This window comes from Pseudopodoces humilis, chromosome 15 (genome assembly GCF_049639895.1).
Source record: "Pseudopodoces humilis isolate 2021_Gansu_Grassland_sample_001 chromosome 15, ASM4963989v1, whole genome shotgun sequence".
Classification (NCBI taxonomy): domain Eukaryota; kingdom Metazoa; phylum Chordata; class Aves; order Passeriformes; family Paridae; genus Pseudopodoces; species Pseudopodoces humilis.
The window spans coordinates 18,036,603-18,062,629 of record NC_142214.1 but is presented as its reverse complement, the minus strand read 5'-3'; the positions used below and the strand labels follow the sequence as shown (position 1 = coordinate 18,062,629).

Sequence of the window (26,027 nt, the reverse complement as noted above, 5' to 3'; positions counted from 1 at the left end):
TAAAGGACAAGTCCAGAACTTTGTTTTCATTTAGCCAGATGTGTGTGTGAATCAGCCTTACTGCACTCCCGCTGCAGAGTCCCCTTTACATCTGACCAAGTCGAGATCCCACCTTTTATTCCACAAAAGGATTTTCATGGCTCGAATCCCTCTGCCAGGAAGCTGCTTCTCCCATGACCCCTGAGAGTTGTGAAGAAATTAAATTCAGTTTTGAGTGGGAGAGGCTCCACAGGAGCAGGCACTATCCCAGAATCAATGTGACTTTCCTAATGAATTTTTAGGGAATCCCAGAATGATTTGGGATGAAAGGGACCCAGATTTGGGGTGGTTCCAACCCTGTCTCTGCATTTAACTTGTTTACAGTACAAGTGCCCAGAGAAATCAGGCGGGAACAGGGCAGTTATAGGGTCATGCTGGTGTTTGATGATCAGACAATCCCAGGCCGCTTTAGGTTGGGAGGAACCTTGAAGTTCTGCTGGTTCGGTCCTTCGCGGCAGGCGGCTTCCTGTCGCGATACAGCGACAGCTGCCCCGCCTTCTCCCGCCGCCGTCACGTGTCCGCCCGCGTCACGTGGTGGGTGGGTGGGGCCGAGCGGCGTTGGTCACGTGGCACGGCAGGGGAAGAGCCCGGCGGTCCCGGGCCGGCAGCGGCGATCGGAGCCCGCGGCCCCGGTGAGTGCGGACCCCGCTTGGGGCTCCCTTCCCTCCGGCAGTGCGGGTTCGCCTCGGGGCCCCGCCTTGGTTGTTTCCTTCCAGCAGTGCGGACCCCCCTTGGGGCTGCCGTTCCCCCGTCCTCTGGGGCTATCCCCGGCAGTGCGGACCCTCAGGGGGCTCTCGATCCCTCCGTAGTTGCGGGCCGGGGGCGCTCCCACGGCCTCAGGTGCGTGCGGACCCGCCCTGGGGGGCTCCCGCTTTCCCCCGCGCTCCGGGGCTGTCCCCGGCCCGTTGTCACCGTGTCCCGGCGGGGAGAGGGAGTGCGGCTGTGCCGGCTGTGTGCCCCAGACGGGAGGGGAGCGTCCGGGCCCCAAAATGCGCCCGGCTCGGCCGGGGTCTGCCCAGCCCCTCGGAGGGGCCGTCCTGTGTGTGAGGGTGCCCGCATCCTGGGGGGGTGTCCCGGGCTTCACCCCCAAAGTGTCCTGGCGGCATCTCCATGTCCCGGCGCAGCCCGGAGCCAGAACGGCATTTGGTGCTCAGCCGCTTCCTGCAGCCCCCGGGGCTGCTGCGGGCCGGGAGCCCGGCCCCACTGCCGGCTGCACCGAGCATCCACGTTTCGGGACTTGGCACGCAGTAAGTCTGCACTCAATCGGAAGAGTCCCTCTTGTGCTTCTGTCAATGGCCAGATAAAGTCACTGAGCGCATGAGTCACTGAGCTCCTGTTCCAGGTCTGAGCTGCTTAGCTTGTCCCTCTGAAACACCTTAGTGTTTATTATGTCACCTTATGATGGTAGCACTCTGTGCACAAGCACCTTTGTCTAATTAAAAGCATAGTGTGGATATTCTAGAAAAGGGCAAATAGTTGTTGATGATGCTTTGGGGTGAAATCTCACAAAAATGAGCAACACAACTTAACTGCTGCCTCCCTGTTTTCATGTTCTAGAAATTGTGTGTAAGTAGCGTAAAGTTAAAATCTTAAAGTCTTTCATTCAGCCAGCAAAGGTTGAGTTTCTGTACTTAAGAATTTGTTGAATTGTGTGGATGTAAATAGGCAAAGATTTGATAGTGTGGGACTTTGTGTGTATGACAAAGCCCTGTGTGAGCACAAACACAGTTTGATTAGAAATTAATAATTATAATGTATTTTCTTAGTAGAGAAAAGACCTGAAGCTTTTTTTCCTTTCCCAGGTGACAAAGCAGGGCAGCAAAAGCTAACATGATATGTAGTTTGTTGTCTTACTCCTCTTATTTTTACTGTATAACGCATTCCATGTTGTACTGCTGAGTACTTTGAGACTAAGCTTAAGACAGAGGAGCATCCATTGATCTTGGTATGCTCACGTAACAAGGGGTTATAAATTATATTCTACTCATAATATTTCCTTTCGTTCTTCCAAGGAAATGTTCATTTTCTCCAGAAATCTGAGTTCAGGAGGTTGTGGAAAGCCAAGAACGAGTTCAAGGATTTGCTTAGAATTTGTCTCAAGTACTGTAAAATTCATTAGAAGCGAAGCAGAATGTTTTCAATGCGTGCTTTTTTTTCCCCCCATGCAGTTAGTATAGAAAAATTCCCTGAGAGAAATTTCCATCCTCTGCTGACCAAGCAAGGCTTGTTAAAGTCTTGAGCAACATGAATTACAACCTATTTAAAGTGTCACGTAGCTGTGACGTTTATTGCAGATGTGCAGTTTCTCTCTCAATGATTAAGCCTCATCTATTCCTGGGCCTCTCATACATATCTCCTATCTAGGCACACTTTCTAGTGGCTTTGTTTGCACATGAACCCTATAAAACCTCCTTCTTCCCTGTTGGGCCCATCTCCTGTAGCACTTTTCAAGCCCAAGGGTGAGATGATGCAGTTTTTTCCCTTTCCTGCCCTTTGCCCTGCAGACACTCAGGGACAGGAACCTTTTTTTCTATTTAATGTAATAAGTAATTTAGCTTTCTGCTGCCATAAATAAAACAAGGTAAGTAACACTTGGCCATTTAGAAATTTAATAAAATCCAAAGGTTGTAATTAAACCTGCTAGGTTCTGTTGCTGTTTGGTATTTGTGTGCTATTTGCCAAGCTGTGACCTCTTTTAATTTCAGCAGCTGTAAATTCAAGGTAATTATGAACTGGTGAAAACTGGAGCTGTACAGGTAACCAGAAACATCTGTCTTTCCTGGTTGTCTCCATACTAATTCCAAAACTGGCACAAAGTCTGTCTGTGGGGCACAGAGCTTTGCTGCTCTGTGATGCCTGGGTGTGCTCAGATACTAGAAGCAGCACAGTGCCTTTTTTGGGGGTTAAATGGGACTCTTGAGTATTTACTGGTGTTGTAATTTCCTCTTTGCATTGCTCATTTTTTTAAATTTTCTTTTTTTTGATAGTGTGGGTTTATGAATTACTTTGACCCCCTCTAGCTTTATTTCTTCAGATATTTTACTTACAGGACTGGTATTAGCACATCAAAAAACTCTTTAGAGAGATGAATGAGTGTCTCAGTCACTTTGTGCTTGATCACTGCTGAATTTTCCTTTTCATGGGGAGAAATTTCTGTTGGAAGTAGAAATCACCTCTTTCTGTTGCTTCATTTGCTTCGTAGAAGCACTGGCTTCCTTCAAGAAAATAGCACTAACTACAGAGCTGGTAACTTGTAAAGGGAACTGCCATTTCTTTGTGTTCTCAAACCCTGAAATTCTTTGCTAATTGATGGTAAAGGTGTTTTATAAATGGAGCATTGCATTAGTTAAGAATAAAAACATTATTTTTTCTCTAAAACTTATGTAATCCATAACTTAGCATCTCATGTCTTTTCAGTACCTCAGCTTCAAGCTTTTTTCTATAATAAAATACATTATAATTAAAAGGATGTGTCCATGCTAACTTGCACAAGGCATTGATGTGAAATATATGGATTGCTGCAGATGTTTTGATTTCTAAGTCAATTTTCATGTAAACTTGGGAAAATGTTAACCCAAATGAGGAGAACTTTTTAATATGTGTACCTTTTGTGGGCATCTAGTCCTAATTCATTACTGTAACAAGTATTTTCAGTCTGCTTAGTCATGGACTTCTTTAAAGTTGTCAGGAGGAGGAAATATGACAAATATTTCATTCAAGTTTCAGCCAACTTATTTCTACCTTGAAGCACTTGTAAGGGAAGCAGAGCATCAGAAATTAAATGAATATGGCAAGGTAGAATTCAGCCTCAGATTAAATTTAAATTTAACTGGTTATCCTGGGAGTTTTGCAAGGGGAGGAAAAAAGGATTTGTCTATTTAAAGTAACTGTGTATATAACCCTATATTTTTTTTGGTGAACAAGGTGTCTCTGAAGCTTCAGGAGCACTGGAAATCCAGACAGTTTGGCTTCTGGAAATTTCAGCAAGGCTATACAGAAAACAGATTAAGAAACAGCTCATTAACAATTCAATGCTAATAATACCATGTGACTGATTGAAGAGACAAGCATTGCTCATTAGATTTGGACATCCCATACTTTTAGAGAACAACCTGCTTTTAAAATTAGTATGAAAATTAGCAGCCTGCAACAAAGTAAATGAAATTCCAGGCTGGTTGTCTTCCCCACCAACCTGTGAGTTGTGCTCATGTCAGAGAGATCTGGGTTATTCTTAATTGAAGGTCAGAGAACAAAAATAAAAGCCAGTTTGATCCAATAGATAAATTCTAGTGATGGAAGTTCTGGCTTCAGTCCTAGTACTTCAGGGCTTTGAGGGGTAAAAAAAGAAAAATAATTTTTTATTTTTTTATTTATTTTTCTTATGCCTTTATGGTTTTTGTTTGAATTACAGCCTCTTCCAGGAAGGGGTTTTCTCTGCTGTGTTTATGAATGAACAGCAGAAGGGCAAGGAAACAGACTGAGAAAATGGAGGAAACATTTTGCCCATACAAACTGTAATAGTAATAGATGTGAAAAGAAGTTTAATGTTATTTTTACATATTTAAACAGTTGGGTTTTTAATGCCTTAGTGGGCATTAGGTAGCAGTGCTATTGGTTACTGTAATCAGTGCTAATTCAGTGTACTGCCAGTGTGGCTGCTGTTTGTTTGACAGAGAACTTTGAACATTGTATCTTGGTTTTGTAAAAATGGATATTACTGTGCTAACAGCTTGGGTCTCTTAAACCAAAGCACAGGCAAAGCAGAATCTTGCCAACCTTTGATTATTTTAGACAGCATCTCACAGCCAAAGTGTTTCCTTACTTTATTTTTATTTTCAAAGTACAGTAACAGGCCAGTCCAGGTTGGTCATGTACCTGAAATGCTTTTAAATTCACATTTCTCCAAATCTCACTGGGGGCAGATTGATTCTGTCTGTGATGTCTGATTTTAGTCCCAAGTGCCTGGTGGTGCACAAAGTTCCCTGTAAGTCAAGTGGTTTTTTGCAATTTTATTTGTATTTCAGGCTTGTGGGATATTGGTGCATTCCTGGCTGTGGAGTTCCAAGGCTGTCCTTGTGTGCTGGGTGTGGACTGAGCATTCCTTAGGGAAGAGCTGGGGAAGCACAGAGGATCACATTTCAATAGGATGGCAGGAAAACGAATGTTTTCTTAAGGAGCTTAGTGGGTTTTAAAGTGTTTTGTACCTCTGAGTGTGCAGATCAGCCTGAGAAAGGAGCTGCTGTATGAAATTTGCTTAAAATACACTTCTCTGTTGGTTGATAATTCTTGTGACAGTTCTCCATTTCTGTAATGTGTGGATATCACACTCAGTATTTGTAAATATATTCGCACTCAATATTTGTTTCCAATAGCTCAGCTATTATAAAAGCAGGGGAGAAGTGAGATCTGTAATAACTCCTCAGGTAGAGTTGTGTTATTTCTGTTCTTAGCAGGGATGAGATGTATTCCATCTGTTGGAAAAGTCAATATTCCCAGTTTTATACTTCTTTCACTGCTTGTTAATTAAGTTCAACATTTAGTTTTTGTGCATCAGGGAGGTAAACCAGTTTCTATGATGAAACTTCCTTATGTTCTTACATGGTTTGTGGCACGTCTCAAAGTGAAAGCAGAACCCTCCAGGCCTTCTGTAACAGTCTGGAAATGTCACCATGGAGCAGGAAAAATTTATTTTACTAAACATCAATGTAATTGAATTTTCCAAGATAAGTCCTCAGGGTAAGAAAACAAGTTAAGCTTGTGCTTCACTTCAGTTCCTCAATTACTCATCAGATTTTACTGCTGCTTCCATTGCTGCCAGACATTAACGGTGATCATTTCCTTGGTCACTAACCTCTCTGTCAATGAAACTTTGCATTACTTTTTTTCAAAATATTAACAAAAAATCTGGAGATTTGCTTCTTTTGCCCTCTTTCCCCCACAGTCACTTAACAGTTTGTGCATTGGGCAAAAGAATTTTCATTAGCTGTTATTTCTACAAATTTCATTCAGGTTCAATAATTTATTTTTTTTCTGGGCTTATTTTTATGAGCAAAAATAATGATTAAACTCTTCAGAGGAGCAGAAATGAGACCTTTCTGAACAAGGTGTGGTAAAAAGCTTAGTTTGCTTCATGGACTAATTACTTCAATATCATTTGTTTTTGCAAACAGAGGGCAATGCGTGAGAGAGAAATGTGGAAAAACAGCGTTCCCAGCTGTGCCACAGTGGCTGATGTGCCATCCTCTTGTTTCAGCATTCCAAGAGCTGCTGTCCCACTCTCTCTCCTGCTTCTCCCTATAATTTAATGTCACACACCAGTGAATCACAGCTTGCAGCATGTAATTAAATGATCTCCAGTGTAACCCAATTCGAATATTAGATGTCTGAACACTTTCTATTTTTGGAAATTAATGGGAATAAATACGTGAAGTTTTCCATTCTGTTGTTACCTGCTCAGATTTTGACATCTACTAGTTCCATGTGGAGAAGGTCCTCTGTTAAATCTTAGAATCCCAGAGTGGTTTGGTTTGGAAGGGACCTGGAAGCTCCTCTCATCCCAAGCTCTGCCACAAGGACTCCTTCCACTACACCCCTGTTTTCATTTCAATCTCTGGGAAATTCTTTAAGAACTAATGTCCTGATTGTTTTTAGCCACCAGCAATGAGAAGACTCGAGTAGAAATTCACCATGGAGGCAAAATCTGTGGCCATCGGTGTGGAGGGGATGACCTGCAACTCCTGTGTCCAGAGCATTGAGCAGCACCTTGGGAAGATGAATGGGATCCACAATATTAAAGTGAGTGAGTCTAGCACGGCTTCTAGCAAAGGTTTGGATGAGAAACCATGATAAATTGTGCTCTGAGAGAGAAAAAAAAAATGTAGGAAGAGTTTATTCTCTACATTTCTTTGCAGATTGTTGTTGGAGGTCTATTGATGTATTTTTGGTAAATGAGAGAAAAACAGGTGCTTGCTTCACTGTGGGGGGAGTTAAGTCATTATTGCTCTTAATTTATTTTCTGCTTTACAATTAATTCAGTATTGTGAAGTAATGGGGGGAAAAAGTTGAGAATGGGGTTTGTCCTAATTCAGGCTTTCTTTGCCTGACTTAGTTTTAACTTTTTTCTTAGCTCAGAGGAAATGGCAACATTGTTAGTCTTTCTTCTGTCATGGGCAAAATATTGGGTTGTAGAATATCCCAGGGTGAGCTGATCATCCTTGCAGAATACATAATTTTACAGTAGTTTTAATAATAAAAGTAATTTAAAAGCTGGCAGACTTCTATGAATTTTGTGACCCAGCCTGTAGTAGAACGAACAGTTCTAACAACAGAAAATTGAAAAGTTTATTTCTTTAGTGTCTATGTTCTAAAAGCATCCCATTACATTCTGTAGTTGTTGATTTTACTCCAAAGAAAATAACTTCTTCCTGGTTTTATCAACAGTTGACTCCTGTTTTAGTGGGGATATCTTAGGTGACCACTTCCTTTCCCAGAACTGGGCACAATTTTAATTTGGAGTGTGTGATCATTGTGTGGAGCTGGTTTTGCAAGACTCTTTGTGGTGCTCTTCCCCTGCATAGCAGGTGCTGCATAACTCAGAGCAGCTCCCTGTATCCTGAAATAGGGGTTTGAGTACAGAAATTTTGTTGAAAAGCAGCAAAATTTACAAGACAGATAATTTTTTCATCTTCCTTCAGCTGTAAAAGAGTTTTAATGTGAGTCTGTGCTGTGACAGATAAATCTCTGGGTGTCTGCAAGCATGAAGCCAGGTAAAGGCTAAAAGCAGCCTGTAAAATAATACCCCCAAACAATCTGATTTCAAAATCTTCCCTTTCTCCATATTCTAGCAAAATAATGTAATTCTGTCAGCCTTGTGTTCAAAGTAATGTAATTTTGTCAGCCTTGTGTTTTCTCACGTGATCTCTGAGAATACACAGGTGACTTCAGACAGAATAGGGAGTTTTATACAATGTGGATACCCAGTGTCTTTTACAGAAGGAATGAAGTAGGTTTTTAAAAGGACACTATTAAGAATTTTGAATTTAGGTTTTTAGGTGAATACCTTATCACAAAGCTGAATGCTATTTCAAAAGATACATTGCAAAACCTTAATCTGAGTAAAGCAGGACTCTTAAGAAACTTTGAGGTTATATTTAGTAATTATCCTTTCTACAGCATCAGAGCATCATTCTAGGCAAATCAGTTGATTCAAAAAGTTCTCTGTAAATGTTAAAACAGGGTTTTGTGTAGTGATTATGATTTAGGTCAGCAAGGGACATGAATGTCAGATGACTAATACAGACAAACAACTGCTTTTAGGTTATTCTGCAATGAAACCAATAAATGTCCATGTTGCTAATTCTGCTAAGGCCCATAATTGGGACAGAAATGAGGAAAGGTGGTTCTTAAAATGATTTAACTGATACAATTTAATCATGTCTGTGGTCTTTAGGTTGTACCTTTGCCCAGAGGAAAGATAGAATTGAATTGGTAATGTGTTTGGCCTCTGGCAGGCGTTGCTTTTTCCTTTTGGAAACTGCAATTATTATGTTTGATATATCATCTGTTGGGAGCAAATTGAATTGAGGTTATGTGTACTATCAGATGGGAAAGGTTATTATCAAATGAGGATGTCTCTGGATCACCCAAATGTACAGAGAGAGGAAAAACAGCTTCTTTAATGTTTGTCACGTATCAGGTGTCTAAAGGGAGTTTTAGTGAACTCTGATGCAGGTTTTTGTTCACAGCAAGTTGCCATCCTGTGCCTCCATTGCCTGGAAATGCTGGGCTCCTTTCACTGCTGCTTAAAGCTGTGGGTTTTTTCAAAGAGTATTTTTTTCCATCCTTGTAGCCCGAGGGCAGTTTCTCCTAACTGCATTAGAATTGCTGCAAACTGATTCGAATTTCTTCTGTGGGCTGTTTTGCTCCAGGGATTGAATTAGGTTAGTCATCCTAATTCAAGTGAATTTGGCTCTGGAAGTTTCATTAAGTGCGTTGGTGCTGTCTGGATGTTGCAAGTAGAAGTGGCCAGACAGACTCCTAAAGGATTCTGGAGCTGGGAGTGGGGCTGGGATCTGTTCTCTCCAGCCCTGTTGTTGCACAGGAGAGCAGGAGTTACTACTCAGTGCTGGCTTTGCTCTTTGAGGTGAGTAGTGAAAGTTTTACTGGACAAGTATTGCTAATCTTTGCAAATAAAAGCAGTTTCTAGTCTGGTGCTGTGTCAGTTCCCAAGTCTTTGTGTTGCAGTTCACTCAATTGCTTTGTTCATCCCCTTGAGGTCTCCCTGGAGGACAAGAACGCCGTTGTCATCTATGACTCCAAGCTGCAAACTCCAGTGACTCTGCAGGAAGCCATATGTGACATGGGATTCGATGCTACCCTGGCTGATTCAAAACCACAACCTGTTCTACCTGACACAATTTTCCTCACCCTCCCTGCCCAGTCAGCCTTAACACCCAGACAGATTTGTGCCACACTGCTGAAGAACAAAGGGATTGTGGATGTGAAAGTGTCCTCTGATCAAAGAACTGCGGTGGTGACTTTCATCCCTTCCATCATCAATGGCAGGCGCATTACCCAGATGGTCCCAGGGGTAGATCTGAACATCTCTGTGCCAGAAGTAACACCTGGAACTTGGGGAGATTGCAGCTGGTCCCATGGGAGCAGTGCTGTGCTGCGCCTTAAAGTCGATGGCATGACCTGTCACTCCTGCACCAGCACCATCGAGGGCAAGCTTGGCAAACTGCAGGGAATGCAGAGGATTAAAGGTAAAACCTTGGGGTGTTTTTATGAAAATTGAAGCTGGCAAATTGCAAGGCATTCAACAGATTAGAGGTACAGCCTTAGTGAGTTTTTATGTAAATTGAGGTTGGCAATGCTGTTTTTCTTCTAATGGTGTTGCAGATTTTAGATGAGATAGCTGAGTGTGACAGTGACTCTTTGTGGGACTGGGTATTTAATTATGTTTTTAATGTGGACTAGAAATGAAGAAAGGAGCCCACATTGTGTGAAGGATGTTACACATGTGTGATAGTGCTCAGTGGTTGTTTAGCATTTGGTAGGGAGCCTGGAGTAGTTGTGTTCCTTAATCTTATTACCAGTTATAGGAACCTCTAATAACAGATGTCTTTTTTAAATTGTGATTAATGATAGTTCATTTTTTCTGTCCAGTTAAAAATCTAAAAGGCAATACCAGCTTACTGATACAGCTAGCTTTGGGATAAGATTGCCATAGACCTCAAAACAAGGATAAATTCAGTAAGTTGTGATGCCATTTGTGAAAATCCTGGGGAAAGAGCAAAAATTTGAGGAGGAGTTGAAAATTGTCATAGTACTAGACAAAAACTGGCTGAAGAACTAAGTTGTTTGATCTTTACCAAACCAATGGAATCTCCTTTCTGTTGCAGTTACATTTCTGACCATTTAAAGTGTTGCTGGAAAGCTTTGACAAGCTCCTGTGATGTGCTTATTATGCTTAGGGCAGTGTCACACACTTACTTTACTGATTAATTTCCAGTGTCCCTGGACAGTAAGGAAGCTGTTGTTGTCTACCAGCCTTCTCTAATCACAGCAGAAGAAATAAAACAGCAAATTGAAGCGGCAGGTTTCACAGCAACCTTCAAAAAGCAGCCTAAACCCCTGAAGCTAAGTGGGATTGACCTGGAGAGGCTGAGGAATGCTCAGCCCAGGGACTCTGAGGCATCACAGATGGAAAGCTCCAGTGAGACTGGCACAAAGACAGTTGTGTTCAGAATTGAGGGGATGCACTGCAATTCCTGTGTCCTCAACATCCAGAGCACCATATCAGCATTACCAGCGGTGACGAGCGTGGTGGTTTCTCTAGAGAACAAATCTGCTGCTATAAACTACAACCCAAGCTTAATTAGCATAGAAAAACTGAAGAAAGCTGTGGAGAATGTGTCTCCAGAGAGGTTCAGAGTCAGCCTTCCTGAGGAGCATGAGAACCTGGCACTTCTGCCCACGCTGGTGTCTCCACTGAAATCTCACCCTGCTTCCAAGGATCCCAGCCAGCCTCTCACTCAAGTTGTTGTGATCAATATTGAGGGCATGACTTGCAGCTCCTGCGTGCAGTCCATCGAGGCAGTGCTGTCCCAAAAGGCAGGTGTGAAATCTGTTCATGTCTCTCTGCCAGATGGAAATGGGACTATAGAATATGACCCACTGCAGACAAGCCCAGAAGACTTGAGGTCCTCAATAGAGGATATGGGATTTGATGCATCTTTTCCAGGTAATAACATCTGAAACAATTTTTAATTTACAAGGGTTGTGCAGTTTTAGGATTTGGTACCACCCGAGATGAAATTTAGCAGCTGACATAGACTTCGTGATTGCCAAGAGAAGTTTTATATCTTCACTGCTGAGATCATTAAAGATAATGTGCACATCCTTTAGTACATCAGATTTATTCAAATTCTTGAGGTGTCTGGCAATATAAATATGTCAGATAAATGCTGTTTTATGTCAATAGCTGCAGAAGTGGTTGGGTGCTCACATTTAATCCTTTTCACCCTGTTCCTGCACAAATGGAGCATCCCCTGAATTGCTGTAAGGAGCCTGTAGTTCCAGAGCCTTTCTCTAAGGTTAAAAACATGGGTTTTGCTTATGAAACATGCACTGGATTACAAGTTCAGCTCTGTGCTCCAGGTAAAGGCAATAAAACTGTGTGTAAAACTCAGGTTGACAGGGAGAGGTTTTGCTTACAGCTACAGGAGAAGGCAGAGGATGTGCAACAGAACAAGGACAATGAGGAAAGGCGAAAGGAAAAATAGTAACAAGCCAGTAAGTTAATCAGTGGCCCACCTTTGTCTTGTTTTCTTTTGCTGACAAGGTGTGTACAGTCACCATTTCCATCTTCAGTCTCGGTGAACAGCAGTGTGTCCCAGCAGCTCATCCCTCCTTGCACTGGCTGTTCACAGTGTCACAAACTGCAATCTCCTTTCCAGCAAAGGCAGAGCTCCCTGTGGCCAAAGCTCAGCCCTGCCCTGAAGCACAGCTGTATTCTCACAAGCCTGAGCCACCCTCCAAAGTGCCACCAGCCCACCTTGGCAGGCAGGAGAGCAAGACCATCTCCAAGTGCTACGTGCAGGTGACAGGAATGACATGTGCCTCGTGTGTGGCCAACATCGAGAGGAACCTGAGAAGGGAGGATGGTGAGATGTGTGTCAGCGTGGTCTGTTACATTTCCAAGCATTTGTTTGGAGAATCCATTTGGCTTTTGTGGTGTTTCTAAGGGGTGGGTTGTCAGGACAAGTGTTCCTCTTCACCTCTGGCCCATAGAGTGGGAACAGGGACATCCTTGCTGCTTTATGGACAAGCTGCCCAGACACTGATGTTGCAAAAGCAGAGGCTGAGTGCTCCAAAGAATATTGGGATCAAATGGGGAATCCTTTTGAATGTAAACCAGCTCTTTCTTACTGGCGGGAGGTTCCCAGGTGTGCAGCTGAAAGGCAGAAGCAGTTGTGTGCTTTAGGAAGCTGTGAGAAGGGACAGTGTGAGGGGATGAAGGGGACACAGGTTAATTTTAGCTTTGCAAGTCAGGGCAGTGGTGTCTGTGATTATATTTGCAGGAACAAACAGCTGCATGACTGTGATGTAGCAGTCATTAATGCCGACTGTGTTTAATTATTGTAACAAAGATGGATGGGTTTCGAGTCAGCTTGGATTTTAATTTTTTTCATCCTAGAAAGTGGATGAATGTAAATACTGTCAGTGCCCAGTGGGATTGCACTGTTGGATCTGCCCTTTCTTGTACAGGTTCTCCTTAAAAAAGGCATCCAGAAATGATCAATGCAGATCAGAGAAATATGCAGCACTGTGGTTTAAAATAATTTATTTTAAGGAAAAATAGATAATTTTTCATATAGCATGAAGAGAATGTTTGTAATTAGACTGTTAAAGGCGTGCTGCTCATGTGGAATGATGCTTTCATCTGTCACACCTGCACTGAGGTGCTGCTGTAGCTTCCAAACACGAGGCTGTTTTTCTTTATATACAACACAGGAGCTTTCCCAATTTCAGTAAATTGTTGTGCATTCATGTTACAATAAAAGTTCTTAAGCCTGATCTGCCACTCACACATTTTATTTCCTAGGAATCCACTCAATCCTTGTTGCCCTCATGGCAGGGAAGGCAGAAGTGAGGTACAACCCTGCTGTCATTCACCCTGCAGCTATTGCAGAGCTCATTCGGGAGCTGGGCTTTGGAGCCACCGTGATGGAAAACTGCGGGGAAGGAGATGGGATTCTGGAACTTGTTGTAAGCTGATCATTAAACCCAGCCACCATTACTTTAATCTGTTGGATGTCCCTGTGTTAGTGTCCGTTTCTTAGAGATTAATTGTGTAATAGAGATTAATTTATAAAAAATTAAGTATAAGGATACGTCAAGTATGTATCACAGATTTTATCTTGTCCTGCAAACTGTGCTGGCTCACTACTATTACACTGAAAATGCAGAGAAATATTCCTGTTTTCTTCTGTTTGGTCTTCCTGTTGCCAGAATCTTTTTTTTTTTTTTTCCTTTTTGAAGCTGAGTGTAGCTCAGTGTCCCCCAGCTCTGAGACTGAGCATCCAACAGAGCTTTAGCAGGGCTTAATAACCTCATCCCTGTGCTGTGCTTCCTCTAGAAGGGTTGGAGGGGGCCCTGAGCAACTTGATTTTGTGAGATGTATCCCTGCCCACGTCAGGGTTGGAACCAGATGGTCTTTAAGGACCCTTCCAGCCCAAACTGCTGTTTGATTCCACAGTGCTCACACCCCAGATCAAAGCAATAAATAATGCAGCATAGTCACAAGCACTTTTTCCTTGTTAAGATGCATTTGCCAGGTAACCTGTGCTTTGCTAACAGGTTTAAATAAATAAAATAACCTTTATTTTACAGGTGAGAGGGATGACCTGTGCCTCCTGTGTGCACAAGATAGAATCCACCCTCATGAAGACCAATGGTGTTTTGTACTGCTCAGTAGCTCTGGCAACCAACAAAGCCCACATCAAGTATGACCCTGAGGCCATTGGTCCTCGAGATGTCATACAAGTGATAAAGGTGAGTCTCATGTAGGCACCAAGTCTCCTATGATATCCAGTGTTCTTAGAAGAGTTACACACCCCAGAAATAGAAGGAGAGGCTGTTAAAGCAAAAAAAAAGGTCTCTCTCCTTCCATCTTCTTTCTTCTTAGTGCAGGTTTTTGCTGCTGATTTGTGTGTTCTGGCTTAAAAGTGCTCTGTTACAACTTTGCCTAAGTTCTTAAAAATACATGCTGTCTACCAGGTTATGGTAGACTTGGAGATACCAGCTATAGGTTTGTAGAAAAATAAAGCACGTTTATTTAAAAATCAAGTAGTGTAGCAGTACTGTAGAGGTGAAATAAGTTTCTCAGCCATCTCCTTCAGTTTCTCAATTTCTGTGCTTTAGCAACAATCATTTTGGAAAGCCACATGTTAGAATAGCATTTTGTTCCAGACAGGTTAATTTCTGCATCAGATTGCTTTTCTCCTTTTGAAAAGTAACTAAACAATAGTAACAGACAACAGTAGTTAAACAATATTTTATATTAGAAACGTTAATGAAGTTAATCAAAGGTAAGACTGGCATCATCAGTAACAGAGTATAAAGTGTATTTTAGAACAGACTGTTCTCTTTTTTATTATTGTTTTTTCCCTTAGGATTTAGGTTTTACTACTTCCTTAGTCAAAAAAGATAGATCTGCCAGTCATCTGGATCACAAACAGGAAATCAGGCAGTAAGTATTCCTGAGCATACTAAGACTCCATAAACATCTTTGATTCTTCTTTGTTACTCAACCATCAATTTATGATTTTTCTCTGTGACTGTACAGACTTACTACTTAAAATATTCTCCAGCACTTGATTGCAAAAAAGTTGGTTTTTTTCCCTTTTTTTTTTCTCTCTTTTTAAATCTGAGGTGGAAAAGGTCTTTTGTGGTGAGCCTGGTTTTCTGTATCCCTGTGATGGGGCTGATGATTTACATGATGGTGATGGACAGCCAGCTCTCGGACGCTCACGCACATCACAACATGAGCAGTGAGGAGATGGAGGCCCTGCACTCTTCCATGATCCTGGAATACCAGCTCCTACCGGGATTGTCTGTCATGAATTTCCTCTCATTTTTACTCTGTGTTCCTGTGCAGGTGAGTGGGGTTATGACTGCTCCTGCTTTGTTGGGCTGAAGTGCTCAAATTGGAAGATGATGAAGAAATTAAGTTTGAAAAGTGAATGCAGTTATACTGATGCAAAATGCTTTTGAGGTTCTTGTGTGCTTCTGCTGTTGCCAAAATAATGGGTGCTGGGGACTCTCAGGGGCAGGGCAGGCTGTGGAGAGCTGCTGTGCAGCTGAGGCAGCTCCTGAATCCCACTGGGAGGGCACTGGGAATACCTGAGAGTGCTGTGGGAAGACCACAGCCCCAGCTAGAGCTGGAATTTTGTTCAGGGAGAGAAGCAAATAGCACAAATAAACTGGAAAAGCTGCTTCTGTGTGTAAGAGATGTGTGAAATGCCATTGCAGGTGTTCGGGGGGTGGCACTTCTACATCCAGGCCTCCCGAGCACTGAGGCACCACACAGCCAACATGGACGTGCTTGTGGTGCTGGCAACATCCATTGCCTTCCTCTACTCCTTCATCATCCTCCTGGTGGCAATGGCTGAGAGGGCCAAAGTGAACCCTGTCACCTTCTTCGACACCCCCCCGATGCTGTTCGTGTTCATCTCGCTGGGGCGCTGGCTGGAGCACGTGGCAAAGGTGAGGAAAGCAGAAACTTTCCTGAGGAACTTCCCACTGAGAATCACCTCAGAGTCCTGTGAACCTTGTAAAAGCATCCCATGGGTTCTTTTAACCTTCTGTGTGGTAAAATCGTCTTTAATAACTGAACTAATAAAAGTTTGGCTTAATATCAGACTGTTTGCAGAAAGTGTTTTCTTAAAAGGGTAAATTGCAACACATGCAGTTGTCATTTACCCAGCTTTGGTTTTTTTTTCAATAGTATAGTCAGAAAAATATGAAAATTATTATTCTAGGGTAAAACCTCAGAAGCACTGGCAAGACTAATTTCATTACAAGCTACTGAAGCTACTATTGTTACCTTGGGCCCTGATAACGTTCTTTTAAGGTATCTTGCTTTATCATTTGCTTTTTTTGTTGCTCCTTTTTTGTTGTTAATATGCTGAATTCACAGACAAATTTTACTGTTTTATAGAACTATGAAGCAAATAACTTCAGATTTGCTGACAGATAAAAATATTAAAATGCAGAATTAACACTGCTCTGCTTTGATTTATTGTTTTTGTTTTGTTTTTTTTTCTGTGATAAGACAATTAGTGGATTTTCCTAACTGGAAAGTAAATAAAGTTATGATAAAATAGGCCATTTCAAAGAGGTCTATGACTTTCTTGTGATTGTTTTTGTATGTATTAATGCCAGGCAGTGGGATTGTGCTTTGTGTGTAGTGCCAGCTCCTTTGTTTGGGTCACTCCACTTCCAGTCTCTTATAAAAAACATTTGCACCATTCCAGTGAGGAACAAGTGGATGTGGAACTGGTCCAGCGAGGTGACATTGTCAAAGTGGTCCCAGGAGGCAAATTCCCAGTGGATGGCCGTGTTATTGAAGGACACTCCATGGTGGACGAGTCTCTCATCACAGGTCAGCATTTGCTTTTTCCAAGTGTGAAAACCTTTTCCTTTAAACAAATCTGCAGAGGGGAAGTCGAAGCTGATGTTCTCCCCCTTGCTAGGAGTTGGCAGCTGTCCCAAAGGTGCCTTTTTCAGCAGGGTTGTTTCTGTTGTTGCCCTTGTCTCAGGTGAGGCCATGCCTGTGACCAAGAAGCCTGGCAGTACAGTCATTGCAGGCTCCATCAATCAGAACGGCTCCCTTCTGATCTCAGCCACCCACGTGGGAGCTGATACCACCCTGTCCCAGATTGTTCAACTCGTGGAGGAGGCCCAGACCTCTAAGGTAGAGTATCATCCCATTTAACACTTGGGGTTTGCTGTCTTATGCAGGCACCAGCACACCAAATCACTGCAGGGGTGGCTGGGGCTGCTTGGATTTGAATTGTAGCTGCATAATGAAGTATCTTGCTGAATAAGGACTTTGATCCTGTCTACTGAGCCAAGTCTCATCCTCTTATTAAGTAAATCTGTAATTATCAAGTGTGGCAAGCCAAGTGTGCTGCAAGCAGCAGCTGTGACTCTTCTGTGCCTTCAGACACACACATGATGGTGCTGAGTGATGTTTCTCCTTCCCAGGCTCCCATCCAGCAATTTGCAGACAAACTTAGTGGCTACTTTGTTCCTTTTATTGTGGCTGTCTCTGTGGTTACCCTTTTTGCCTGGATTATAATTGGGTTTGTGGATTTTGAAATAGTGGAAAAGTACTTTCTGGTAAGTAAATCTCCTTAAACACCTTCTGAAATATTTAATAAACAGCTTTACAATTCTATTAGACTGCAGTGGTTCCCTTTCTGGATTACCCTTGCAGGCAGTTGCTGTTCTTGTTATTACATTTTTTACATTATGTATTTTTTTATATTGTATCATTCCTGCGTTTATACTTAGAGAGTCCACAGTAATTAATCAACTCTTGTAAATTAGGATTTAAAAAAAGAGTTAATTAAAAGAAGTAAATATTAAACATCAAAAATTTCCCACCATCCATCCCTCCTCTGTGGGAAAAAGAAGTTCCTCCTGTCACAAGCTCCAATTTCATATGTAGCTCTGTGGGAATTCATCTTGGCAATTGGTGGAATTCGTCTTCATTACAGATTCCAGAGGAGGGTCAGGATGCCAACCTGAGCTTAAGGGTTGCTTAGATCACAGGGTTTCTTGTTTCAAAACTATTTCTAATGAGAATTTCTCAGTTTCTAGGAAAGCCATCTTCATATCTGCTTTTTTTTTTCTCCCTACTGTATATATTTTTGATAGAGTATCTTTAATAAAAGTACATAATTTAAAGAGTTGTAGCATGTCGTGTCTTTTTTAGGAAAATGTCCTATAAATAGTCAAGGGTGGATGCAGTATAGAACACAAATTGGTTAATTAATCATTAATTTAATCATTCATCTCAGGTTTTGCATGCTTTACTTTAGTATGAATACACAGCAGATATTTCCAACCTCCAAGACAATGCGTAGTGAAATGTGTTGCTCCTATTGCTGCATTTCCCCACTGACCAACTCCCCTCCATGCCCAGGGCTACAACAAGAGCATTTCAGCAGCAGAGGTGATCATCCGCTTCGCCTTCCAGGCCTCCATCACGGTGCTGTGCATCGCCTGTCCCTGCTCCCTGGGCCTGGCCACCCCCACGGCCGTCATGGTGGGCACGGGCGTGGGCGCGCAGAACGGCATCCTCATCAAGGGCGGGGAGCCCCTGGAGATGGCACACAAGGTGAGCCCTGGGGTGCTCCAAGGGCTGCCCGGACTCAGGGTGCTGGTGTTTTGCCAGCTGTGGTTGGAGCAGGTGGTGGAATATCCTGGTGGGTCCCAGGCAGTTCTGTGTTAGGTCGTGGCTTTGTGTTTGGGAGTTTGGTTTGAGTGGGTGTTTTTCCAAGGAATCTGTGCCTCCCTGCTCAGCTCCTCGATTGAAATCTTCCTGCTTTCCTGCAGGTGAAGGTGGTTGTGTTTGACAAAACGGGGACCATCACCCACGGCACTCCAGAGGTGATGCAGGTGAAGTTCCTGGTGGAGGGGAACCTCCTCCCTCGTCACAAAATGCTGGCGATTGTGGGGACAGCGGAGAGCAGCAGCGAGCACCCCCTGGGAGCAGCAATCACGAAGTACTGCAAAAAGGTGAGGGGCTCCCACACACAGCCTGCTGTGCAAGAGCCTCTCCTGCAGGACTTCATCAGCACCACAAGACTCTTCGTGCAGATTTAGTTGCTGTGTTTAATTGGGAAAGCTGAAAATTGTGGAGCCATATAAATCACACCGTGTTAGAGGCACCGCTCACACCTAAATTTTGATGGTTATTTCCCTCCTCCTCTCTGTTCAACTGCACTTTATTTTGTGGGCTTTATAATTGCATCGTGCTTTTATATATCTTAAAATTTCATCAGTTTCCATCTTCTTTTTCTAGGAGCTGAACTCAGAAACTCTGGGGACATGTACAGATTTTCAGGTAGTTCCAGGCTGTGGCATTAGTTGCAAAGTCACCAATATTGAAGCATTGCTCTACAAGAACAACAGAATGGTTGAAGAAAACAATGTTAAAAATGTGACACTTGTGAAAATTGAGGAGAATGCACAAGAATCAGTGCAGCCTGCTTTGATCATTGATGCTGAATTACCCAGTAAGTTAACTCTGGGTAAGAGAATAAAAAAAATTTTACTGCTGTGTCTTTAGGATCCTTAGGAATGAGGTCACTTATTTCTGCCTTGGAGAACTGGGCTGACATCAAGGCACACACTAAATAGTTGCTCATTAGTTTATTTTGTGCTCATACATCACTCAGAACATTTAAGTTAAATACAATTTCAAGTTGCATGTTGAATATGGGACTGGAAAATCAGACAGAAGTTGTCTGTCAGCTCTCTCTGGCTTTACTTTCCTTTGTCCCAAATTACCATTTGCTAGCCAAAATTTTGAATTTGCATAACTGATTAGTTTTCACTCAATGACAGCTCATTGTTAGGTCTTTCAACTCCATAGGGCTGTTCATGGAAATGAGAGGCACTGAGAAGTCCTTAACTGTCCTTTGACTTGTGGTTTTTGGCCCTCTGACATGGGGTGACTCCCCAGGACTGAAGAAATGTGTCTTCTCTTGTGAAGGTTACATGAAAAGGTGATAGGGCAGAAAGTATTGAGGAATTCTTGATTCCTGTTTGGATTCCCTGCAGTTCCAGTGTATGCTGGGACAAGCTGCAGGGAAGCTCCCTGCTCATCCACATGATAACACAGCATTGTGTTTTCTTCCTTCAGCTCGTGTGACCTCCCAGAAATACTCAGTTCTCATTGGGAACAGGGAGTGGATGACCAGGAATGGCCTCATGGTGAGAGCTGAGGTGGACAAAGCCATGATGGAACACGAGCGCAGAGGCCGCACAGCTGTTCTGGCAGCTGTGGATGGTGAGTTCAGGGCTGCTGCTGCTGTATTCAGTTTGATTGCCACTAAATACCACATAAAACGTCACATAAATAGAGATTACTAAGTAGTGATGTCATAGCAGCTACATCTGAAGCAGGGTAATGGGGATGAAAAGAGATAATTAATCAGTTTTACAGCCTTTTCTTATGGGAAAAGCTCTTCCTGCCTTTCTTAGCTGACAGGAGAGTTTGGCATAATAATACAATACAAAGACTTCAAAGAAAGCAAAAGGGGAAAAAGGAGACAAAAGGAATTTATTTTTCATTATGGTTGTACATTCCATGCTCTATACTGCTCTAAACATTGCTGCACCAATACCTGCTCTCATCCCACTTCCTACTGTCAGTATGAACTGGTTCTGGAACTTAAAAGTTACTTTTTTTTCCCCCTAAATTAACGAAGGTCTTTATAACAAACACTTTCTTTCTGTTTTCAGGAGTGCTCTGTGGCTTGATAGCTATTGCAGATACTGTGAAGCCAGAGGCTGAGCTGGCAGTGTACACTTTAAAGAGCATGGGCTTAGAAGTTGTCCTCATGACCGGTGACAACAGCAAAACAGCCCGCTCCATCGCCTCCCAGGTGGGCTTCACTCCTCCTGGCCACATCACTCCAGGCAGGAGCTTTGACAGCTGCTGGAAAAGCTGTGTCCTCTCTCTCTCTCTCTGTTCAGGTTGGCATCACCAAAGTGTTTGCAGAGGTTCTCCCCTCGCACAAAGTGGCCAAAGTGAAGCAGCTCCAGGACGAAGGGAAGCGGGTGGCCATGGTTGGAGATGGGATCAACGACTCGCCGGCCCTGGCCATGGCCAGCGTGGGAATCGCCATTGGCACGGGCACGGATGTGGCCATCGAGGCAGCTGATGTGGTTCTCATCAGGGTAAGAAATCAGAGGTAAAGGGAGCTGGTAGGAGGGGTCAGAAGTCCCAGGATGTTTTGGGTGATGCAGGGGTGCACAATCTCCATCAGCTGGAGAAGTGGAGCAGAGATTGTGTTCACTGTGTCTAGTGCAGTGATTATCCCATGAAGGATAAAAGTGATTATCCCACTTCCACATTTTCTGGGCACTGCACATTCTGGGGTAAAGTTTGAGAGTGGCAAAGGGAGACAAAGTGAGCTGTCCTTTGGCAAACATCAATTACATTTGGGTAATGCACCATGGCACCTCCAGGGTTACAGACACTTCTTCCTACACATCAGCAACTCCATGGCAGACTGTGGTCAGTGTTTGGAGCTGTCCTGGGAGGTGCTGTGGACATTACCTGGATTATGATGGGTTGGCACTGAGCAGAGCAGCCTGCTAAGAGCTCTCTGTGAATAGCCTGTTACAGTCAGTGCACTGTAGTGAGCTCTAAAACAAGACTATGAAGACACCACCTGTGTGCTTTCTGTCTCTCTGACTGCTCCAATAAACATTTTAACTTGCAGGATGACCTGATGGATGTGGTAGCAAGCATAGATTTATCCAGGAAAACCGTGAAGAGGATCCGGATCAACTTTGTCTTTGCTCTAATTTATAATCTCATTGGAGTTCCCATAGCTGCAGGTGTGTGAGTGCTGCCTGCACTAATTGGATTTGGCTCAGTGAGTAGAAGATTGCAGTGATTTATTGTTGTGTGGGAGAGTTTCCATTGTCTTTCTCTCTGGCTGTCAGTAAGGGCAGAGTTCTCTGCCTGGGGATGTTGCAGTGGAATATTTGTGAGCTGTCCTCCTCCCACACTGTGGCTGCTATGGATGTGCTCAGCACATCAAAATACCTTCAAGATAAAATGTTTATAGAAAGAGCCTGAACCTGTGAGCAAGCAGTTTTATTGCAGGGTGGGCAGGACATGCCAACTCTGAGTTTCAGGCTGAAGTTCTAGTTGAGATAAACCATAAATCCTTATGTATTAAATATTGGCCATTTAAACTAAAACCTCATGTACTAACAAATTGAAAAACAACTAGAACTGGACAGTCCATGTGAAATTATATCTATTAATACATGAATAATGCAGTGTTCCTTGCTCTGAACTTAACAGCTGGTGTCATTTTCTAGGTGTCTTCCTGCCCATTGGTTTGGTTCTGCAGCCCTGGATGGGATCTGCAGCCATGGCTGCCTCCTCAGTCTCTGTTGTGCTTTCTTCTTTGCTCCTAAAGATGTGAGTAGGAACAGTCTTGTGGTTTGTAACTTGGATTTGAAGCTCAGGTCTTTTACTTTGAGTGACAGAAAATAAATGTGCAACTGTGAGAGATTTTGAAGGCTTTTGAAGAACAGTTCAGGCAAGTCTGTGTTAAGCAGACAGTAGTGCTTAAAAATGTAATTTCTAATGTGAAGAGATGTACAAATCAGAAGTGTTCAGAATGGGAAATTCCTTAATGAACTTCATGTGTTTGTGAGAAATCTTGTTCATCAAATTATAAATGCCTCTGACTTGTGCATAATCAGTTTCTATCCATATTTCAATGTACTTCAGCTTCTGAGGTATTGATATACTTTGATTTCTCCTTCCTTAGGTACCAGAAACCAAGCTCTGAGAAGCTGGAGTTCCGTGCCCGTGGTCAGCTGAGGCACAAGAGCCCATCAGAGATCAGTGTCCACGTGGGCATCCACGAGAGCGGGGCTGGCTCCCCCAAGCTGAGCCTGATGGATCGAATTGTCACCTACAGCAGAGCCTCCATCACCTCCCTGTTCTCAGACAAGCGCTCGGTGAACAGCATCGTCCTCAGTGAGCCAGACAAACATTCACTTCTGGTGGGAGATTTTGAAGAGGATGACACAGCCTTATGAAAGATTCACTCCTCCCACCCCCACTGAGGCAAAACAAAAAAAAACCCCAAAGTAAAAAACGCAACCAAAACAGCTGTTGTGAGGTCTGTGCATGTCCTGATCTTTGTGGAGGTCTCCTGGATGCATTTCTTCTTCAGTGTAGAGGTAGTTTTTGCAGTGACTTTCCAAGGTCTTTTGTGGTTTTTAATCTAGACTTACCAAAAATATCTGGTGCGGGGCTGTTGATGCTCACAAACAGGGCTGTGTTCCCATTCCATGGAGCTTGCAGTATAGCCTTTATTTTTGGCAAATTGTCAAAATACAATTAAGGAAACTAAGGAAGCAGAAACTGATTTCCCAGCCTTATACCAGGGTACTTTATGCATAGTGGAGTTCAGTACCGTGTTAAAAAATTGTGAATTTGCATCTGCAAAATCCTGAAGGTTCTGTTTGCAGAGAGATGTGCCTTACTTCAGAACCCTCTCACTCCTCCAGCCTGCCTTCTGCTGGAAATGGGTCCTCTCAAATGCCTTTTCTTGTTGTCAGCATCTGGTTCCAGCTTTTCACACTCCAGGCTCCAAATCATCTCAGTGGGATCCGGATTCCCGCGTGGCAGAAAACGGGGACGTTTGGGGCCGGCCCCACGCTGAGCTCTGCACACCCTGCCCCAGGACTCTCCTGAGACTGTCTGTCTGAAGGTTGCCTGGGTTGGGAGTTTTGCTCATTCCCAACCTCTCCTAAGCCAAAAACTCCTGCAACACCTGAATGCAATATCAGTGTGAGATGGTTTTAGCCAAAGTGTTCAGCTTTAGGAAGGCGCAGCACTCACCACCAGGATCTACTGGCACTTCTTCAGTGAACCAGGGGAGTTTGTCACAGACTGCCTTTAAAATCTTTACAGTTCAGGCCTTGCTTGTAAAGTGTCTGTATTCTAGGAATGGGCCCAACATCACTGCATTGGTTGATCCAAGCCCCCTCTGCTTGGTCTGTGCAGATCCAGGCATTGTGAATTCAGACAGTTGTCGTTTGTTGCTGAACTGCAATATCAAAATGCAGCTTTTGATCATGAAATCATTAATATCAAAAAGATCCTCAGTAAGAAAGATGCTCATCAGCTACCTGTTTGTTACTCACTGAGCCTTTCTCTCCCCATCCACTGCTGAGGCAGTCATTGGCAGCAATTGCTGCCCACCAATAATGTTAAATTTCATTGTGAACTGCAGTCCATGATGTAAACATGTACCAGTTGTGCTTGTAGAGGAGAAATAATCAGTTTGGTGAAGACAAAGAGGTTCTCTTTAATGTTGTGCTTTTTAACTCAAAGCCTGATGTCAGGGCATAGATTGTGTATGTAAAAAGTCCTGTGTAAACAGCTCTTGCATTTTATTTGAGAACCACCAGAAAAATCCCTTTGTGTGAGAGCAGAAGGGCTTTGCTGGGGATGTGGTGTTAGGAAATCAGGGTACCTGTATTGCAGTGAGGAGAGCAGTAGCACGTGCTGCTGGTTCAAGAAACAAAATATTTCTGTAGGAGGATTTGGGTTCTTAATATCTCTACATGAATATAGAGTATTTTTATAAATTAGATTACACCTGTATGTAATGTGTGGTGGTGTTACATGCTGGGATGCATCACTGCACAGCCATTCCATGAGTTTTTGTTCTCAGTTTGAAGCAGCAGAGCTGTTCTTACAAAGCAGATCCTTACCCAAAGCTGTTTGATTGTGTTAGGATGGGGTTTAGTGCTTCACAATCATGCAAAGATTTCAGTCTCTTGTTTATCCACCCTCCTTCTCCATGTTCTTGGCACGGTTGTGCAGGTGAAAGGGAGGTATTTACATCTTTGTCTGTGCTGTGGGTGGTCTCAGTCACTCCTTCAGATGGGAGTTTCAGTGGATGGCAGGGAAATGACACATCACCCTCCCACTGCATGAAACAGGGAGCTAATTCAGGGTTGAATTCCTGGTTAGTAAATAAAGCAGCATTAAGAACTTGCTTAAACAATTTCCAAATATATTTTTAGAGCACTTCAGCCTTTCATTGTCCAAATGCTGTGTAGGTTGAATGTTTATGGCTTTACCTCCCAGCCTTTTCCCAACACAGGTGTTTTTTCTAGGCTTTATCATTTTCTGTGAAACTCAGTGTTTGATCCAGGTACAGCAAAATAAGGCTTTTTTCCAAACCAGGACACTCGAAGAGGTGCAGGATGATTATCAGGGAATAAGGAACAGCAGCTGCTGGCTGGGAGGGATGTGAGAGCAGCTTGTAGGACACCCAGAGGATCAGGTTCAGATTTTTCTGAGTGGATTTTTGGGGAGGGGAAATAACTGAACCCAAGGTGGGGGTGGGGGCAAGGTGGCTGTGATAAACTCAGATTTTTGAAAGCAGGTTTTCTGTCCAGCACTCCCCAAGGATGAGGTAATGACTTCCAGGATGTTTATCATGTGATTTAAATATTAAAAAAGGTGCTTTATGTTGAAGAACCAAAATCCCTTTCAGTTTGAATGTACAGTGCAAGTGAAATCGTGTGGGAGCTCAATGTTTTCCCAAATGTAAATGTTTTAATATGTAAATAGGTCCCTCCTGTTGGAGACAGTTTGGATTCAGAAATTTAAAGTATCACTTGGAAGCACTCAGTTACAAACAATATTGTATTACTCCTTTGTCTATTTTATTGTTTTCTGTGTCTAGCTATTTATAAACCTGTGCTCTATTTAATAAAAAAAGTACATACGCTCCAGGCTTTAAAAGTTACTCTTTGAATCATACCAAACTTACTCTTAAAAGAATTTAAAACACTTGAAATTTTATACAAAAAAAATAATGTGAAGCTGCCAGGACACAATGGAAGCAAGAAAACACTTTTATTTATTAAAAACTATGCTTTTTTTTTGTTTTTTGTTTTTTTTTTTTTTTTTTGCTTGGAAGTTCCAGCAAAAAGTTTTAAACTGGAGAACTTTTGTTATTCAGTTTTAGGGATGAAGAATGGAGAAGCAATGCTGGTTGGAATGTTAATGTAGGGCTGTTACAGTTCTTTGCATCTCAAAACATGTTGTCTCATGTTTCCTAATATTTTAAGACTGTGCCTCTATCATTCTAATGGCAATTATAACCTCTGTAATAAAAATGTAGCATCTG

General features: G+C 42.8%; 1 protein-coding gene across 5 annotated transcripts; it reads left to right on the top strand.

Annotated features, from left to right (window-relative positions):
* Positions 1–585: 585 nt before the first annotated feature.
* Positions 586–26,027, top strand: ATP7A (ATPase copper transporting alpha). Of its 5 annotated transcripts, none has more exons than XM_014256508.2 (23): positions 586–671; positions 6,691–6,834; positions 9,314–9,803; positions 10,553–11,284; positions 12,000–12,206; positions 13,148–13,311; positions 13,936–14,097; positions 14,718–14,794; positions 14,977–15,202; positions 15,577–15,810; positions 16,086–16,177; positions 16,581–16,708; positions 16,866–17,020; positions 17,314–17,448; positions 18,257–18,451; positions 18,670–18,852; positions 19,139–19,352; positions 19,982–20,128; positions 20,584–20,726; positions 20,818–21,021; positions 21,570–21,687; positions 22,180–22,282; positions 22,638–26,027. In XM_014256508.2, the coding sequence occupies exons 2-23, from the start codon at positions 6,727–6,729 to the stop codon at positions 22,909–22,911; spliced, it is 4,491 nt and encodes a 1,496-aa protein (XP_014111983.1). In that variant the 5' UTR covers positions 586–671; positions 6,691–6,726; the 3' UTR covers positions 22,912–26,027. The 5 variants fall into 5 exon arrangements, with proteins under 5 accessions (XP_014111983.1, XP_014111985.1, XP_005527461.1 ...); XM_005527404.3 differs by having other exon boundaries at positions 595–671; positions 6,698–6,834; XM_088062485.1 differs by lacking the exon at positions 586–671 and adding an exon at positions 1,164–1,286.